This window comes from Sinocyclocheilus grahami, unplaced genomic scaffold (assembly GCF_001515645.1).
Source record: "Sinocyclocheilus grahami isolate Dianchi unplaced genomic scaffold, SAMN03320097.WGS_v1.1 scaffold5.1, whole genome shotgun sequence".
Taxonomy (NCBI): domain Eukaryota; kingdom Metazoa; phylum Chordata; class Actinopteri; order Cypriniformes; family Cyprinidae; genus Sinocyclocheilus; species Sinocyclocheilus grahami.
In genome coordinates, this window is record NW_015505184.1 from 6,014,122 (window position 1) to 6,033,101 (window position 18,980).

Consider the following 18,980-nt stretch of genomic DNA (forward strand, 5'->3'; position numbering starts at 1 on the left):
AAACGCGGGGGGGGGGGGGGACAATGATAATGCAGCAAACCAAGAAATTGTGCACAGGTAGAATAGACTTCTAATAGTCATGAGAAAAATGTTGGCATATGTACAAGGTAAAAAATAAATAAAATAATTTTGCATATTGTTCGGCCTGTGCAGTTCATTGTATTATTAATAGATTATTATTTCAGATTTCTCTGATCGATTTGTTGATAATCTTGACATTTTGATACATTTTTGGTATTCAAATCTGGAATCCTAAAGCAAAACCAATTGAGAACCACTGATTTATTAAATCATTTTTCGTCAGAAATTTGGAACGGCTTTTAACATCGTGAAAGCGAATCCCACTCAGCTGCAACACAGAGTGTGTCTATTGCAGTGAACCGCAGAGACCTTGCATTTTTGGCAGCTATACTAAAGATGTCATCCAAAGCACAGGCAGTAACGCAGCTGTGCTTTTGCTGGTTGAATAATGCCATTTTAATGCAAACCCACTGACTCCTGTCTTTCTGCACAGGGCAGTAACTGCCACACGTTCTTTCTCATTTTCCCCATTGCCATAGAAGAGGATGTTTTGCCATCCAAATGAGCAAAATCTGCCAACGCGTTTCAGATTGAGATGAGGTTCAATAAAAGAAGTAGCCAGACAGTACAGTCTGGCATTCCAGGCTGACTGCAGACTGCAGTCTAGGAGAAGTGCCAGTAGCTTTTCACCGTTTTATTGGAGCTGTTTAGTGCAAGCCTGGCAGTGTGAAATCCTTCACTGTTCTTTCCTCCCGTGGCAGAACTCTCTGACACGCAGGGCCCCAATTCCCAGTGACGCTCAGGGCCGTAGTGGAGCTCGTTTCCACACATCGCACAATAAGAGGTATGTCATCAAGATCATCACCAGCGAGGACGTGGCCGAGATGCACAACATTTTGAAAAAGTACCACCAGGTAGAGGGAGCATCTATTTATTTGTTAAAATGATCCTACGATGAGTATCACAAGCTGTGAAGTAAATCTTTTTTTTGTATTGGCCCACTGCAGTATATAGTCGAGTGCCATGGAAACACGCTGCTCCCTCAGTTTCTGGGTATGTATCGCCTCACAGTGGATGGAGATGAGACCTACATGATAGTCACTCGCAATGTCTTCAGTCACCGGCTGCCTGTTTATAAAAAATATGACCTGAAGGTGAGAAATTCTAAGTTTGAAGAGCCTGTCTTGTCTTTAGTATAATAAAAATTAATGGATGGGGGCATCATGAAAGTGGTCCATAAAACGTATGCTATTTCAAGGCTTTTGAGGCATACAAAATTTTAAATCATGATTCACAGAAAACCATGACATCCACCCTAGTTTTCCCTGGTACGTTCATGAGGAAAGTAGTGATGTCTGATTCATGAACAAACCTTGAATTGTTTGAAATGTGTCATTGAAGCAAGTTAAATAACTTCAGAAAAGATTGTGGCATAGAACAAAAAAAGTCAATAAATGTTTTTTTAATGACGACTTTATGTACTTTTTTAGGGATCCACAGTGGCAAGAGAGGCTAGCGACAAAGAAAAGGTAAACTCTCCCTCATTTTTTACAATTATATGTAGAAGGAATAGAATTTTTGAAAAGGGGGTGAACTTCTGTGCTAAAAATGTTTTCATTATTTCCAGTGTATTATTACATTAGAAAATGAACTCACATTTGCATGTTGAATGTATTGCATGTCTGAGTTTGGAAATTATGTGTAAGAAAAAAACATAACCACAACTATAACATAATTTTCCTTTCCATGTGTGTTGTGTATTAATAAACTCCCAAAATAAAATGATCCTGTGTGAAAGATCCCATTTTCTACTCCATTCCTTGGAAGAAATACTCTCTGTGCTCCTTTTCTGTTCAGTGTTTGCTTGATTTAATTTGCTTCAGAGTGTGGGAAACTGCACTTTGTAGTCTAGGGGTATTATTTAATTCATTTAAGTAATGGTCCTGAGAAGAATGAAAATAATTGGATTCATTGAAACCTAAGAACCGTAGTGTCTCTGTATATTGTGATACCCTATTGTTTTACACTGTAATTTAAGTGCACTGATCTCTGAATGTAAAGAGATGGTAACAGAAACCACTGTAAATAATAGATCAGAGATTGAGTACTTGTCTTCAGGAAGCATTTGACTTGTTGGATTACACGTTTTTACATTGATTTACTGTAGTAACTATATAAAAACATTCTGTACATTAATAAAAGGCTAATGAGTTGCAGTTTATACTTGTGTACAGGATTCTCTCACATAAGGCAACCCTGATCTTGTGTTTTTTCATTGCTGTGTACATATGGAGGGCATGTGAATGATATGCATGTATATATATATATTTTTTTTTTTTTTTTCTACATGCATGTTAGTCTTTCTGGCATGTTAAATTGTTTCTTTGATTGCTTTCTCCTCCATTGAGATTTTGTATCTACATTCTAATGCTGTATATGATACTCTCAAAGATGGCAAATATTAACTGATGTATATTTGTAATTATGTGTCATATACAGACTAGATTTGTTGTCATTCACTGTATTTGATTGAATACTTCCTTTGCAACTGTGATTTCCTTAAAGGCATAGTTCTCCCAAAATGAAAATCTGTCAAATTCAAGTTGTTCCAAACCTGTATGAATTTCTTTCTTCTGCTAAACGCAAAATAAGTTATTTTGGAGAATGTGGGTAACCACGCAGTTTCTGGTATCCACTGACTTCCATAGTATTTTTTTCCATACTATGGAAGTCAATGGGGATCAACAGCTGTTTGGTTACCAACATACTTCAAAATATCTCCTTTTGTGTTCAACAGAAGAAAGAAGCTCCTAAAGGTTTGGAACAACTTGATGGTGAGTGAATGATAACAGAATTTTCATTGAGTGAACTATCCCATTAACATTCTCCCATGATATTTTGTGTCTTCACTTGTTTACTGCACATGTTATCAGTCAACTTTATATCGCTCTGTACTTTTGGTGTGTTTTCATTTGATGCATTTATGTGGGATATTTCCATCTTTTTAATTCTTCCATTTTCTCCTGAAGGCTTTACACCTTTGCTTTATGAAATGAAGTTAAAAATGACTAAGAAAACAAGTCCTCAAAGTTATCTAGAAAGCCCTCGTCTCTCACCTCCACGCACTGATTTGTGGGTGACGCTGCTTGCATCTGACGCTCCTTTTCCCTGCAGCCACGTCCACCTGAGGAGGCTCCGTCCAAATCACGCATGAGCCAAAAGCTACAAACCATCCGGATTGCCACACGCTTTTACTGCGCCATAAGACACGTAAGGACACGACAGCAAAGAGCTGTCCCATATTGCTCTGTGTTCTTCTTCAACATGCTTTACCCCACATTTTGCCTCAGGAAATCACCGTTCCCTCTGGATCCCACAAGGGACTGTAAACCCAAGCCCAGGGCTGGTGCTTTAAGTTGTCTTCCTGTTCCAGAAATAAAGCGGTGACTTCTTCTTCGACAATCTCTGCTGAAATTTGTGAAAAGAACCGGAATACTAGTGTGTCAGCATTTAAGTGTTCTTCTGAGCCATAGGGGGTTATACTATACCTTCATATGGAACAACGTGAGAGCAAATGACGACCACATTTTTTCAACTTTTGGGTGAACTATCCCTTTAATCTTGACACTAGCTGTAGGCTTTGGTTTGGAATCGCTGATGTTTGTGGAAGTAGGCATTTAGGAAATAACCCTTGGTTTAATCATTGTAATTATTTGAATGCTGTAATTGTCTGTTGGCTCTAATCGTGAAATCTAAATCACACCCTGTTGCTCTGAGTGTCCACAGGAGGCAGCCTGCTTTATAGTACACTCCACTGCTTCTGTGATCTGCTATTTTTAAGTTCACTCAGTGAATTCTCAGATGTTCATTTGTTGTGAGAGCAGATCAAAAGAGTTCCAGATCAAAACTTTTTTCACCCCCATAGACTATTTTTTAGATGGTGAATTTTAGTGTGATATAACAGAAAGTTGATACAAAACAAGAAATACATCATTAAATGTTTGAATTTTGTAGTCAGTGAGGAAGTAAATGTGAAGTGTGTTAATTCTTTGATACCAGCAGCACCAAATATAACTATAATGTATTTGTATTTATTTATTGCTGCTGAAACAAACTTTTGCAATTTCATTTGGTGCTGCTAATGGCACAGAAATGACCACATCACCTTTCATTTTGTTCCATATGTAAAAATATTTCTATATTAATTAATTGATCTTTTTTGAGTCTATTAACAAATCCAAAAACTCTGGACTTATATATGTCAATGACATTCTGTTTCATTGCTGAGTAAACTGAAAGTTTAAATTTACACACGTTACTCCTGACAAACTTTTAACACTGTTTCTCAATGTGAATAACAGACCAAGGAGCTTCCAACTTACAAAGACAATGACTTCATCAATGACGGCCAGAAAATCTACATAGATGAGGAGAACAAGAAAATGTTCCTGGAGAAACTGAAGAACGACGTAGAGGTCTGTGTGCATTATCCATCATGTTCTTTACTGCTTTCGTCCTGTTCGTTTGTAATTGGCTCATTAAACTCTTATCTAAACACTCATTGGTCCTAATCATCCCTCTGTCTAATTAAAAAGACAATGAATGCTTCATGCTTAATCCCTTGGAAAATGTGCTTCCAGTTCCTGGCCCAGCTGAAGCTGATGGACTACAGTCTGCTGGTGGGGATCCATGATGTGGAGCGAGGGGAGCAGGAACAGCCCGAGGAGGAGAGTGAAGACAACGACGCTGGAGAGGAGGAGGGGACGGAGAGCGACGGAGGGGCCACCGGCTCCCCACCAGACAGCCCCAGTAACACACTAGACAGCAATAGACCTCTGGGCCCGGGAGAGTTTGATCCTGCCATTGATGTATATGCCATCAAGAGCCATGAAAGTGAGTCAGTTTCCAGCTAGAATTAAGTTAACCAGAGTTGCTAGGGTGTTGCTAGAAGGTTGTAGGCTGTTAGGTTGTTGCTTACTGTCCCACTAAATCTCTTACCGTTTTCTTGTCCCTAGATATAGCTTGAGAGCCATTTTCAATTTATTTTTTGCCTGTTTTATCGTCCACCGGACCAAAATTGTTAGTCAGATTACTTAGAAAACTAATAGTACACCTTTCTTTGAGGTGTCATGTCTGTTGCACAAATAATACTGAACAGGTAACTCACTGAATTATATTTGTAATTACAGTTTTGAAAAATCATTATACATTGGGGAGGAAAAAAATATGTTACAATTAACAGTATAGAGGGACACCATTGCTCTGTAAATATTTCACATTAAGCCATATTTACATTATAATGTGTAATATTGCACATTCAGTGCTCAGAAATGTATTAGTATTTTTTATTAGTTATTGTTTAATGTAACATTATATTTTTTTTACCCAGTCAGGTCAATAGTTCAGTTTTTTCTTGCCCTGACATACAATTTTGTTTTTATATATTTACTAGAAATATTTATTAATTAAAGGTTGTATTTTCTGTAACACTTTACAATAAAGTTCCATTTGTTACCATTAGTTAACTACAGTAGTTAACATAAACTAACAATGAAAAATACTTATAAAGCATTTAATAATCTTAATGTTGATTCCAACGTTTACTAACACGTTATTAAATTCAAAAGTTGTATCTATTAATGTTATTTAATGGACCTGAGATTACATGGACTAACAATAAACAGTTGTATTTGTATTAACTAACGTTAACAAAGATTAATAAAAACTGTAACAGTGTATTGCTCATGGTTAGTTAATGCATTAAATATAGTTAACAAATGAAACCTTATTGTAAAGTGTTACCATATTTCTTTGTCTTTTTTGTCTTTCCTTTTGCAGCAAGCTGGAAATTATACAGTTGTAATGCAGCTCCATAAATGTATAAATGCTTTTTATAAATATTTATTCATTAAATGTTACATTGTCATTTTTCTTTACAAAAACAAAAAAATAAACAATCTTGAAAGTATACAGCTGTATTGCAACTTCAAAATTTTGTAGATGTTTACTGGAAATATTTATTCATTAAGTGTTACATTTTCTTTTTTTTCTTTACAAACATTTAACAAAACTTTAAAACAGTCTTGAAATGATACAGCTGTAATGCAACTCCAAAATTTTATAAATGCTTTTTTATACTTACTAGAACTATTCAATCATTAAATGTTACATTTTCCTGCTTTTTTCATTATAAATAACAAGTAAACAAATAAAATATGCAACAAGCTAAAAAAAAAATTACACAGCTGTAAAGCAACTCATAAATTAATAAACACACTTCTACTGGAAAATGATGCACAACATTACTGACTGATTTGTAGTTAACACATCACTAATGCTTTCAAGACTGTCAGAAGTCATTTTTGCACATTTTTAAAACGTTATCCAGCTAGATTGGTGACAAATCAGCAGTATTTTCAACAACAATGTTGAATGCATTACAGAAAACCATGCATTTCAGTTTGCAAGGCATATAAATTGATGCACAAGGTCAGTAGATTAAATTGAAGTCAAATATTCAGTGGCAGTGCAGCACTGGGCCAAAAAGCAAGCAACAGTTCTGTCTCACTTTATTACAGTTGTATCTTGCTTAAAAACAGTAGCGCATTCTACCTTTCAGATGCTCCCAAAAAAGAAATCTACTTCATGGCGGTGATTGACATTCTCACTCCATATGATGCCAAGAAGAAAGCAGCCCACGCAGCTAAGACAGTCAAACATGGGGTGAGAGTCCAATATGTCATAAACACAGTGCTAGTATTAAATTAGTCCTCCGTTTACTCAACATCTACACATTTTTTTTTGCTCTTTCTTTCTCCAGGCAGGGGCTGAGATCTCAACGGTCAACCCCGAGCAATACTCAAAGCGGTTTTATGATTTCATCACCACCATTCTGTCCTAACTGCTGCCCGAGGCTGGAGTGAGGCGGAGTAACAGGTGGTCACATATGAGCTCATATCCTGGGAGAGGTTTTGCAGTGGGTAACAGATCCAGTGTCTCTCTCCCACTTGTCACAGGATCACGTCTGAGATCTGTCAAGATCTTCTTTTTTTTTGTTTGTTTACAATTTGTTTACTTTTTTTCCTCTGTTGGATTTTTCGGTAGGTTTATGGCTCCATGTGGTTGATAAGGCATACATGTGATATAGTCATGCATATATAGCGTTCCGTACCTTTGTGTTAGATATTGTTGATTGAGAAACCGAGTGATGTTGTTTGTGCCCAGCTACGTGGTATGATTATCATACTGGAATTCTCAAAGCTGCTTATATATTTATTGTCCTCATGTTCTTTGCGGAGAAAATTGCATTGTTCTCAAAGGAATAGTTCACCCCAAAATTTGACTTTGCCGAAAATGTACTCACCCTCAGACATTCCAAGATGTAATTGAGTTTGTTTCTTCATCTGAACAGATTTGGAGAAATGTAGCATTACATTAGTTGCTCACCAATGGATCCTCTGCAGTGAATGGGTGCCGTCAGAATGAGAGCTGATAAAAACATCATAATACTCCACAAGTAATCCACACCTGATCGATTAATGTCTTGTGAAGCAAAAAGATGCACGTTTGTAATAAACAAATTAATCAATGCATTTTTTACTTTTGTGCAGATTATTGCGATGTTTTTATAATGTTTGGGCACGGCACCCATTCACTGCAGAGGATCCGTTGGAGAGCAAGTGATGCAATGCTAAATTTCTCCAAATCTGTTTTGATGAGGAAACAAACTCATCTACTTGCATGGCTTGAGACAGAGTACATTTTCATCAAATGTAATTTTTTTTATTTTTAAGTGAATTATTCCTTTAATAAAAAGTCCAGTTTTAAATAACTAAAATATATTTCAATGTATAAAATAAATTTAGCCCTGAACAAATATGACCAGAGTCAGAATAAAAATAAATTGCAACATAATTGTTTGAAAGTGTTTATTGCACTAGCTGCAGGCAAATCGGTTTACAAAGCGTTTGTAACATTGGAAAAGAATGCAACTTCAGGAACAATTACTGCATTTATAGTTAAGATCCAATCAGCAAATTGGATTTAGATGATCTGCCTGTTGTGCATTGTAAAGTCTTGCACAGGAGCTCAATATTTGTAATTGGCTCCGATAGTAACGTTTAGTATAACGCAACTGGTTTTGCACATGATGTAATGCACCAAAACATTTATGCAAATGATTCCAGTTTTACCACTGACTCGCGGAGGGTCATGCAATAGTAGTGATTCGTAGAATGTGTTAAGCACCTAATGGGTTACATGTGCGTTGCCACTTTTGTATCCCTAGTGAAGGAACAAAACATTGCCTGTTTTATGTTGTTTAGCTCTTGATTAGAGAACACCATATGAAAATGAAGCATATTTTGTACCTCCCTTTTTTTACAGTAATATTTAGCAAGTTTACAGTGGGCCGTTCTCTTGAGAATGCAGTTGTGCCGGCGCTATATAGATGCTTGAATCTGTGTATAGTGTTTCAGCTGCACTGTAAAGAGCGAGAGAATGCTGCCTCTTACTGTTGCTATCTCTCTCTCTCTCTCTCTCTCTCTCTCTCTCTCTCTCTCATCATTGTCGAAACTTTGTGTGATCCCAGAGACCTTTAGTATTATACAAATATATAGATATTGTGATATGTCTTCTTCTGAAATATCGTTTGCAAAGTAATCCTAAATATTCTACTGTATGTGTTGACATATATACACTGTGCGAGGGTGTGCCTTTTTTACTCTGAATTATTTAATTTTGTATTTGAATCATTTTTTTAAAAAGAGACGTTTGAAAAATGTTATTTTCTAAAAAGGGAAAGGTGAATAGGACGAATCCTAAGGTGGTTTTGCTGTTCCTGTGTAGATGTGTAAATATGCAAGTGTATTATGTGTTTGCAATATTATGTCAATGTTGCAGTCCTAACGGTACAAAAACGTAAAGATTTTCCTGAAATTATTAACCTGATTAATTTGCTTAAATTACTAATTTGATTCCTACATTGTTGTTATAATTGAAGTTGTTTTTTGTTAATGTTTTCTGAGGCTTGATGTGTTGCTGTATTTTGATTTCAATCCTATCAATAACTAATTAGATAAGCAATGTCAGTTCTTGTTTTAGGACAGTTTCCAGTGGAAGAGACGAGAGGCTTCATGAACACACACTCCTGACTTTGAAGTTGATGTCTGTACAGCACACGTGAATCTCAATGTGAGCTTCTGGGGGAAAATGACTTCACTTTGTCTCAAATTGTATAGAGTTATGATCTCATGCGTTGCAATTTGTAAAAACATGCTTCCATGTTGATGGTACAGTGTGAGTTTGATACGTTAATGTTTGAGGAAGAGAAAAAAGCGTTGAAGGAAATGTGAGCCCTTTTAAATATGCTGTCAAAGGAAGATATTATCGGTTGTCATTCTACTTGTCATAACTGTTATCTACGTCATGAAAGTGTGCAGCTCTTGTGTGTACGTGCTGTAGGCCTAAAATATTTAAAAGCACTCTGTCCCATAAGCATTGCTCAATAAAATGATGCATTGCTCCGCTTGATTACTGGTTGTAATATTTATGTATTATGGCAAAATCTTACTTTCGAAAAACAGATCATTAAAAAATATAAAGTGCTTCCCCTAAAAGATTTACATTTGGATGTGTTCATCATTAAACCAATGGATAGAAAAAAATAATGGTTTATTAAACTTAAATTTAGCTATGTTTTTTTTTTACATGTAATTGGAACAGATTTTATTTGAGTTTCAAGATATAATGAAGAGTCTCAAAGGCAACAATTTGTAAATATAGTGATGATCAGAGCATGTTGTTACATTTAGTTTAAACTATAAGGCCTAATATTACTATCCATATCTTAACCTAACCTGTAATTTACAGTGTATATTGTAGAGGTGCGTTACACGCTTACAGCCAGAAGAGGGCGCGTCGTGCTGCCGTGAAATGACAAACAATATAGGGCAGAATCCACAAATCGTTTACGTGAGGCTCATATTTTAGGCGTGGTAATTTTTAATGACCCTTGCTGTATTAATACGAAAGGTTTTGCGCAATAATTTCTATATCTTGACTGAGTGCCATTAATTAATCAAGAAGAGCCTTTGAACTGCTCCGCTTTAAGATTATTCTTCATACATGTTTGCGATACATTTGTGTTTCCATATGGTACTTTTTAGGTCAAAACCATTTTTCTTTTAGCTATTTTTTCAAAATAAGTGTTGTCTTTAATTGACAAGGCAACCCCCAAAAGGAACCACTTGAGCTCAACTACTCCAGAATAAATCGGTCCATATTTAAACTGAGACACTTTAATGCTTTGCATTGCCACAGACATTATCCACAGAAATCTGTGGATGAATTAGCAATGAAAAAAATCGCTTCGGCGTCAATTTATGTCTTTAAGACATTTTTTAAAAGCTAATGTATTTTACTTAACTAATAGCTATAGTATTTTACTGAACTTTTTGTTTATTTCTTGTTATACAAATATAATTCTTAACATTTAAAACGGAAGGTTTTAAATACATTTCGATATAGCCTTTTCAACACCGGCCAAGCAGCTACTGCCGCTAATTCTTACAGGACACCTAATTTAAGTGATTATTCAAGCATGCGCTTAGGACAATAGATAATTAATAGATAACAGTCTATTAATTCAGTTCTATTAAACACGGTGTTTATTCAGAGATCATTGGTTGGGCCTATTGATTTTGCTCAAATTATTGCGATTAACGAGACGGTGGGCCTAAGAATTTATTTCTGCACTAGGCCATTAGATTTCTTAATATTTGTACATTTTCAGCGTGGTCCTGCAGTGTTTTGACATTTGTGTAAAGGATCTGCCACGGACAAGAAAGACGAGCAACAAACTCTTTAAGAAACCACTTATTAGCAACTATTACAATTGTTGCGGCTGGACATAGCTAGACCTTTATCAAATCTTTAACTTTATGCAGTCAAAGCAAACGTATAGCAAAAGATAGCCGTTGCTAACCATTCTTAGTCGGCTATTTATTTATACATTTATTTGAGTCTTTAACGGGACTAGTCTTCTATAAACTTGTATGTTTGTGGTTTGCACCCACACGGTCACTAGGCCGGTTGTTGTTTGAACTATGTGTATGGAATATGCATGGAATCATATCTACTGATCACAGAAAGACAGTAGTCAAAGCACACTTCCTGCTCTGAACAAAAATTACATCATTAACACATTTCAGTTCATGAGAGCATCATACGGCTTTGTTGGTCGTAAACTATTCGTCCACAAATTAAAAATGTCGCAGTTTGGACCATTAAAATTGATTTTAGATTATGTACAGCTAAAATAAAATAAAGTAGGTTAAGGTATCAAGCAGCTCCTCTGAAATAAGAACCGAATTGATCAAAGGTCAAAGTAGGTTCTTGTCGCAGAATAGGCCTATTGTAAACAACATAGCTAATGGTGGTTTTGTTTTATCAAGGCCACACGATGCATTTAGTAATAAAAAAAAAGTAAAATGTTTATTCAGACAAATGTTTCATATTGTACAACAGTAAATGATACATTGGCTTTAAAAAATAACCGCTGAACATTAATTTGAAGCAAGAAAAAACATCTGAACTTTAGGCTATACGTATACATACGGAGTCTTCTAACTATTCTCGCGTGACAACAAATCGAGAGAAAAAAAAAAGATTACTTCTCAACTTGGCCAGCGTATCAGATTTTTTAAAAATGACACTTTCTGGGTTTATCCAAGACAATACTGACGCTGAATTTCTGCCCTTTGCAAATTTAGTTTGGTGTTACACATATCACCCGAATAAAATCAATACAATCTGGATAATCAAAACATTGCGTGTGCCTCCATGTGTTTTATTGAAGACTTCATGGACAAGGAAATTATTTATATACATTGATGTTCTAATCTAAAATGAACAAGACAGAGTTTATAAAAACACCTAGATACATTCTCCTTCTTGTTGAGTTTCCCTCCAGTAATCTTCACAATATTAGTTATGCCATAGTAATTAATACAAAATATAACACAAACAATGCTGTGTTACAAAGTTTTCACACGTGGTGACAAAACAAATATATTTAAAAATGATATAAAAAATTGAAGCGGTGGTTTATAAAGAAAGCATCTACATCACAGCTCTGTTTGCAAGGGGTTGATGGCTTTGGCATCCATAAGCAAGTCACCCAAGAGAGTTGGAGCCATTATGAGAAGTTTTGCAGACTTTGCTGCTGAAAGGACTTTGGCCATTGTGGCCCACTTTGGCAGAGACTCCGTTAACGGTGGAGATATGGGGGAAGCTGGGATGTGAAGACTGAACAGGAGTGCTTGGGCTGGGCAGAGAGGAGGATGTGGATGGGGCGGCAGCAGCAGTCGGGCTGTTTGGTTTGTCACTGCTGGAATCGCTTTCTATATCAGGCCTTCTGCCACCGGTCATATCATCCCTTGGACTGCTCAACTTCATTTTTTTGCAACCAGGCCGAACTCTGTACTTCAATGGCAAGGGCCCGTTCTGGAAAATATCAACATGTTATTATCTTTGCAATTGGACTAAAATATAAAAGCACAGTTCCATGTGTTAAATATATCAGATTTAATACTCCTACCCTTCTCCATGTGTAGATATAAGCAATATCCATAAGAGTATAATAATCTTTCAAAGGCTCATCTTCATACATAACTTCAATCTGAAAGAAAAATAGAAACTAAATCTTATCTTATATTGACAAATTCTTCAAAAGTGCAAAATGTGCGCTTTTACATCAAAAACATGGCCACAAGTAAGACAAACAAGTTTAGAGAGGAGATTACCTGAAAGGTACATGGTATATCCATTTTACTTCGGAGGAATTTTCTGAGAAGCATTACTGTCATAGCTGCAGGGCATTGTAAGTACCGCTTTACATTCACCTAGAAAAATGAGATCATTACAAAAATTCAGTAAGTAGTCCACTATAACCCTTTAAAACTGACTTCATGAAACAAGTTCTAAAATATTTAATTTCTTCAGAAATGAATTACCTCTTTTGTGGTTTCTTTTTCTTCTCCATCTTTACTGTCAATCCTGATCATTTTAAGAGAAAATAATAAATGCAATGTCTAACTACAAAACTATAAATGTCACATCTGAGGTAACCTGCTACATTTACATGCCTTTTACTAATGATTATTTCATTATTAATTTCATAAGCAACATGAAAGTGATCACTGAGTGATGATAATTACAAATTACACTCCACAAGGATCTTATACTGAACTGAACCTACTTGTTCTGATCAAAAAACTCAATGGACAGACTGATGATCTCATCATCAGCGATGATTCTCTTGTCTTCATCTGCCACTTCTCCTCTGTCCTCATTAGAACCATTAGTAGCTGTAGGACAGAGAAATAATTACAACATCTAGATTAAAAAAACAAGAGTGCTTATTAATTAAAATATCACAATTATTATCTTAACATTTTACCATCAACTGGATGCTCCGCATAAAAATCTCTCCTTCGTTTCATCTCATCTGAGTAACAAAGGCACAATACATCACTATTGATTTATGAATGTTTGAACACATAAATAATAAATAAACATAATTAAAATGAAAACTTAAAAAAAAAAAAAAAAAACTTACTTTTGAACAGACCAGGCACCAGCTTGTAAACAATGTCCTGAAGGGTCTTATCTGACCTGAAATGTACAACCATTTTTGAGGGGTATACAAACCGAGCCTTCTTTGATGTACAGAAATGTAAAGCTTTAATGTATTTTCTGGATGAACAAGCAACATGGATGTTTATTAAAAGTATTTCAAAAATATGGTATCAAAAAATAGGCATTTGAATTTAATTCCTAGGTATTCCCCAGCCATTACCTGATATTGAGGAGAGGTTTTGTTTTATGAACTTGGACATCACAAATAGGACAATATTTGCTGGTCTCCAGATACCTCACAATGCACATTTTGCAGACTGTGAAAACAACAGACGACAAATTACAAAATACTGTTTAAGCCGGCTTAAAAGACAGCCCAGTTTGAACACCCAACAAAGAAACGAATTAACGGTAAATAAGAATTAAATAATAGAGATTACGACAGACTTACATGAATGCAAACATTCGACAATGGTGGTCGCATCAATGAAGTATCCTCCACATAAAACGCACATCAAATGAGGATTTAGCTCCGTTATCTTGATTCTCGTTGTTCTGTGCATTGTCATGAGAGTTCGCAAACCTGATAACAAAAAAAAATACATTCTTTAATATTTACAGTCACACTTAGAAAAAAATAAAGTCGGGTTATAAGGTTAGATGGTCCAGTTTTAGGCTACTTGAAGCGGACAAAAATGCGACAAAGCCAGACAAAATACATCTAATGTTAGGCTGTTTACGTGTAATCCGGTAATAGGCTACAATGAACTAGTGTTATTCTAAATTAATTACGCCTTCGGTTAAACTCGTTGGTGTTTCAGGACAAAGTCCAAGCACAAGTTAAAACGGTTTTCTTTTATTTGCGCGGATGCGTACAGGTGAGAGTGAAAGCCAAATGCCCACATGTACAGTTGCTATGACGACGGGTTGTAATTGGCATTGTGCCAGTCGAAACGGAGCCGCATACCTCAGATTCGCAGATGGACCGGATTATTACAAATGACCATAAATTCAACCAATTAACGGTCAAACGCCACCACTTCCTCTCGACAACAGTGTTTCTCTCTAAAAAGCATGCGGCTACTTGAACGTGGCTGCCATTTTGATACAAAAAGCCCCGAGTCCAAGCGAGTTCGCTCGCAAGAGACTGCACCCTGAGCACCACACACTATTGTTTAAGAAGCGGTAAGTAGGCTACTATTACCTGTTAAACACGTCGTACAACCATCATTTCAGCACGTTTCGCTGCCAAATGTGAAAGGGAAAATAACTGGTGCTCTTCCCTGCCTTGCCGACGTCTTCAATGAGGAACACAGTCAACCGAAGCTGGAGAGCTCGCATCTGTGATCCCGCTATCTCTCGACTGCGACATCGGTATGTGTGGGTAACGTTAGCTCAGCGTCACATTTTCAAATATCAATATCCTGTAACTGCTAATGTTCACTCATACACCGTTCTCAATGAAGTGCTCGGAATCCAACGCATTGCCGTCAAATAAAATTAGACTCTCTTGACACAGTCCAACCTTTAAATAACGTTAGTTGCTCAGTAATTGAGAAATATGTTTGATAGACCTACATAAAAGACATAGCCTACAATAATATAACAAAATACCTCAATAGCGAACTTAATAGGCTACCATTAAAAAGGTGCAGAACAACGCACTGCATTTCAGTCAGTGGTAATAAAAAAAAAACTATTCAAAACACTGTAAAAAAATATTTCTGTTGCCTACTTTTCCTTCTTTATTAAGTAGGCGAACAACTTCTAGTCGGAAGTTAGATTGAATTATTTTACATAGGCTAAGTGAATTTGTTGATCAGTGATTACAGAAACAAGCTGGCCAAGTTTCCAGCAGAGGCGGACAAAACAGGTGTGCTTTGGTTTGGAACTGGCTGGCCTAAGGAAAGCCATTTCTCAAGCTTGTCCAATAATGAAAACTCATAAGACCAATCTATGTGGTTTAGTAATGATATTCAGATTACACTACGATTCGTAGGCCTATCTGATAGCACATTTAACACTCTGGAAACGGAACTGTTGTCTTTTCTGTGAAGAAAGAAGAGGTCTAGGTAGAATCCAACGCATTGCCGTCAAATAAAATTAGACTCTCTTGACACAGTCCAACCTTTAAATAACGTTAGTTGCTCAGTAATTGAGAAATATGTTTGATAGATCTACATAAAAGACATAGCCTACAATAATATAACAAAATACCTCAATAGCGAACTTAATAGGCTACCATTAAAAAGGTGCAGAACAACGCACTGCATTTCAGTCAGTGGTAATAAAAAAAAACTATTCAAAACACTGTAAAAAAATATTTCTGTTGCCTACTTTTCCTTCTTTATTAAGTAGGCGAACAACTTCTAGTCGGAAGTTAGATTGAATTATTTTACATAGGCTAAGTGAATTTGTTGATCAGTGATTACAGAAACAAGCTGGCCAAGTTTCCAGCAGAGGCGGACAAAACAGGTGTGCTTTGGTTTGGAACTGGCTGGCCTAAGGAAAGCCATTTCTCAAGCTTGTCCAATAATGAAAACTCATAAGACCAATCTATGTGGTTTAGTAATGATATTCAGATTACACTATGCTTCGTATCTGATAGCACATTTAACACTCTGGAAACGGAACTGTTGTCTTTTCTGTGAAGAAAGAAGAGGTCTAGGTCAAGGAAAGACTGCAGTTACAGTAAATCTGTCAATACTGCAGATAAGTCATCTCTAGATATTCGGGACTACTATGATGTGTCGTTTTCCTTTTATTTTTTGAAAGATGATTGCAAGCAAGCATTTTATGATTTGACTATGAAACATTTGCTGTGTGGCAAAATGTGTAGAAAATATATAGTCTATAAGATTAATAAATAAATCAGTGAGGCACGGCATGGTGAAAAGGTCAGATGGGAAAACAAAAGAGAACTAGGTTAACAACCGATGTTAGAATATATTTACATTATCTAATTTATTGGATGGAGTTATCAACAATATTTTTATGAACTATGACTGAGCGGGGGTGAGTCACATATTCAGTTAACAACTGACTGATTAATAAAGACAATATTGTATATATTAAACTAACGGGAAATTAAAAAAAAAAAAAAAAATCTTAGAATTAGGACTCTTGTCCTACCTTGTCCAAAAAGAAAAAAAAGGTTCGGTTCAGTCAGAGGTGTCCTGGTCCAACCCAGTCTCACGGCAGTTGCATAGAATCGAGACAGTGTTTGTGTTATTTTTAAAAGCTAAATACAAAACACAGAAGCCAAGTTACATTCAGTGACAAACAATTAATTAACAAGCTCAAAAACATGTAAAATAGGCTATATGTTAACAGCCTCAAAACAATGTTCTGGTTTCGTGTGGTTCATCTTAGAAGAGGTTCCCGCAAATACGCACATGAATTTAAGTTAATAAAATTAATCGACGATATTAAAACACGGTAAAGTAAATTTTTCCTAAATATACAATCTCTAGACTACTCAACTCTATAAAATAAGAGATCTAATGTTTGATTTTCGAGCGTGGAGAAATGGATGAAAGTGGTCACCCGTTAACACCTGCCCCAACTCGCCTGTTCTTCAGCGCGCGCCGAATTTTAAGATGAAAAACAACACATGAAGAGAACATATATATTTCAGTTTTATAAAGATGGCATACTCATTAACATGTATACTGTGTTCAAATATGTCACCGGTTGCGTTTCATGAGAAATGTGACAAAACTGAAATGAAAATCGTACGTATGAGAAACACTCATATAGCCTACAAGAGGCAACATTGTTACTCTCTTGTCTCATAAGAGAGAAAAGAAAGGAAAAGCGTAAAAAACATTAAAGCGTACATACCCGGTATATTTCGCGATGGTTTCTTAGCTTTGTTGTGGTAGACAATGAAACTTGAGAGTCGATCAGCAAAAAACGAATGCTACCGAAGCGGCCATCTTGGAATGAGCTGCAAACGCTGTCAATGGCTCTAACGTTTCACCGCCGTGTTCATTGTGGCCTTCTTGCGCAGTTGCACATAGGTTAACGTAGCTCACTCTTCGCCGGCTCTTTCCGATTTGATTTACAGATAAATCCACAGATTCCGGTCATAGATGGTCAATTCCAGAGGCGCAGTTGTCCTGCACGGCGATCTGAAAAACACAGTGCCTGATGGTTCAGTGCAAACTGACACAGTCCCCAAAATGGCTTAGTTCGACCGCCCCACTCCATCACGTGATCTCATTCTTTACGGGTAGCCTGGGAATTAGTAGTGGGGTATATACCATCAATAGGGTACCCCTCTGACGGATGTCTTTGTCAAACATCACCACTTCTGAAGAGGAAAATCCCTCGCCAAGCCTCGCAGTTTGGTCGGAATGATTCTTAGACTATAAGCAATGAAGAACTTTTAGAAAAGCAGCATTTCTCTTTATTTTCACAAAAATCGCACGTAGTGCTAAATGCCCAAATGCAGAACAAGCAGAAGGGTTATTTTGAATAAATCAGAATTAGGCTGCATTTAAAAATGGCACAAGGCAAGCGGAATATGGCAAGACGCTCTAAATGCTTTCTCTATCTTTCAATTCACGCTGATTTTTATATTTTGTTCCCAAGTAAGATTTATGTTTTATTGGCCAGCATGTTCCCATTATGCAACTTATGCAGAATATACGCATTTCACTTCAATGACCTGCCTTTAGCTATAAATGTAGCCTATCAACACGTAAAGCAAAAAAATAAATAAAAAATGTACATTCCTAACTTTTGCTCAGTTTTTTAGACTATACATAAAATGTGGTATTAAAATGCTTTCTGGTTAGAGGTAACAATCAGTTAGGCTATCTACACTCGATAAAGCAGTTGCTTTTATTCACACTCACTTTCTCAGTGGTTACAGTGAAGAAAAGTTGGGTGGTGAAATTTTACTCTCAGTGCACAGATGTTTCTAAATGTCATGCCGTAGAAGAGGCAAATATGTATCCTTTACAGTAATATTTTTCCAAATACAATATGTAGCCTGTGTAGGCTACACAGAAGTCACACTGAACCCTTGTCTCAAAATATGGCGTTCTAAGCCAAGCCATTTTTAGTAAATTGCCATTATGGCTACTTCATTGACCCGACTTGAATGTTGGGTTTATACAGCGGGGGGTTTTTTTCTTTCTTTTTTTCACTTTTCTTGTTTACAAATTCCAGAAACCGTTCACAAATTTTAGCATTTACCTTGATGACGTTCTTATAGTGTCAAGTTACATATAAATATTCAGTGATTATTAGATAATCGGTGAAATAGTGCTGGTGTTTTTCTCCGTAGCGCTGGACGGTAGTCTCCCTCGTTC

The 18,980-nt window shown here is 36.3% G+C and overlaps 2 protein-coding genes across 5 annotated transcripts in view; one reads left to right on the forward strand and one right to left on the reverse strand.

The window, feature by feature from the left end:
* The window catches only part of pip4k2ab (phosphatidylinositol-5-phosphate 4-kinase, type II, alpha b), a 16,366-nt gene extending 8,987 nt beyond the window's left edge, over positions 1–7,379 (forward strand). The window contains exons 4-11 of one of the 2 annotated variants that reach the window (XM_016272370.1): positions 783–935; positions 1,029–1,175; positions 1,512–1,550; positions 3,196–3,291; positions 4,383–4,496; positions 4,662–4,914; positions 6,641–6,744; positions 6,842–7,379. In XM_016272370.1, the coding sequence (XP_016127856.1) occupies positions 783–935; positions 1,029–1,175; positions 1,512–1,550; positions 3,196–3,291; positions 4,383–4,496; positions 4,662–4,914; positions 6,641–6,744; positions 6,842–6,922 (987 nt within the window). In that variant the 3' untranslated portion in view covers positions 6,923–7,379. The remainder of the gene's footprint in view (positions 1–782; positions 936–1,028; positions 1,176–1,511; positions 1,551–3,195; positions 3,292–4,382; positions 4,497–4,661; positions 4,915–6,640; positions 6,745–6,841) is intronic. The other variant, XM_016272376.1, reaches the window with a different exon arrangement.
* Positions 7,380–11,727: 4,348 nt separating this feature from the next.
* bmi1b (bmi1 polycomb ring finger oncogene 1b) lies at positions 11,728–17,871 on the reverse strand. 3 transcript variants are annotated; one of them, XM_016272395.1, is made up of 11 exons: positions 17,503–17,871; positions 16,792–16,900; positions 14,111–14,242; positions 13,880–13,976; positions 13,640–13,695; positions 13,481–13,528; positions 13,280–13,388; positions 13,035–13,077; positions 12,825–12,923; positions 12,620–12,700; positions 11,728–12,525 (listed from the first exon to the last, which is right to left on the reverse strand). In XM_016272395.1, exons 3-11 carry the CDS (start codon positions 14,226–14,228, stop codon positions 12,196–12,198), a joined length of 981 nt encoding a protein of 326 aa, XP_016127881.1. In that variant the 5' UTR covers positions 14,229–14,242; positions 16,792–16,900; positions 17,503–17,871; the 3' UTR covers positions 11,728–12,195. The 3 variants fall into 3 exon arrangements, with proteins under 3 accessions (XP_016127881.1, XP_016127874.1, XP_016127891.1); XM_016272388.1 differs by lacking the exon at positions 16,792–16,900; XM_016272405.1 differs by lacking the exons at positions 16,792–16,900; positions 17,503–17,871 and adding an exon at positions 14,864–15,121.
* Between the last annotated feature and the right edge of the window lie 1,109 nt (positions 17,872–18,980).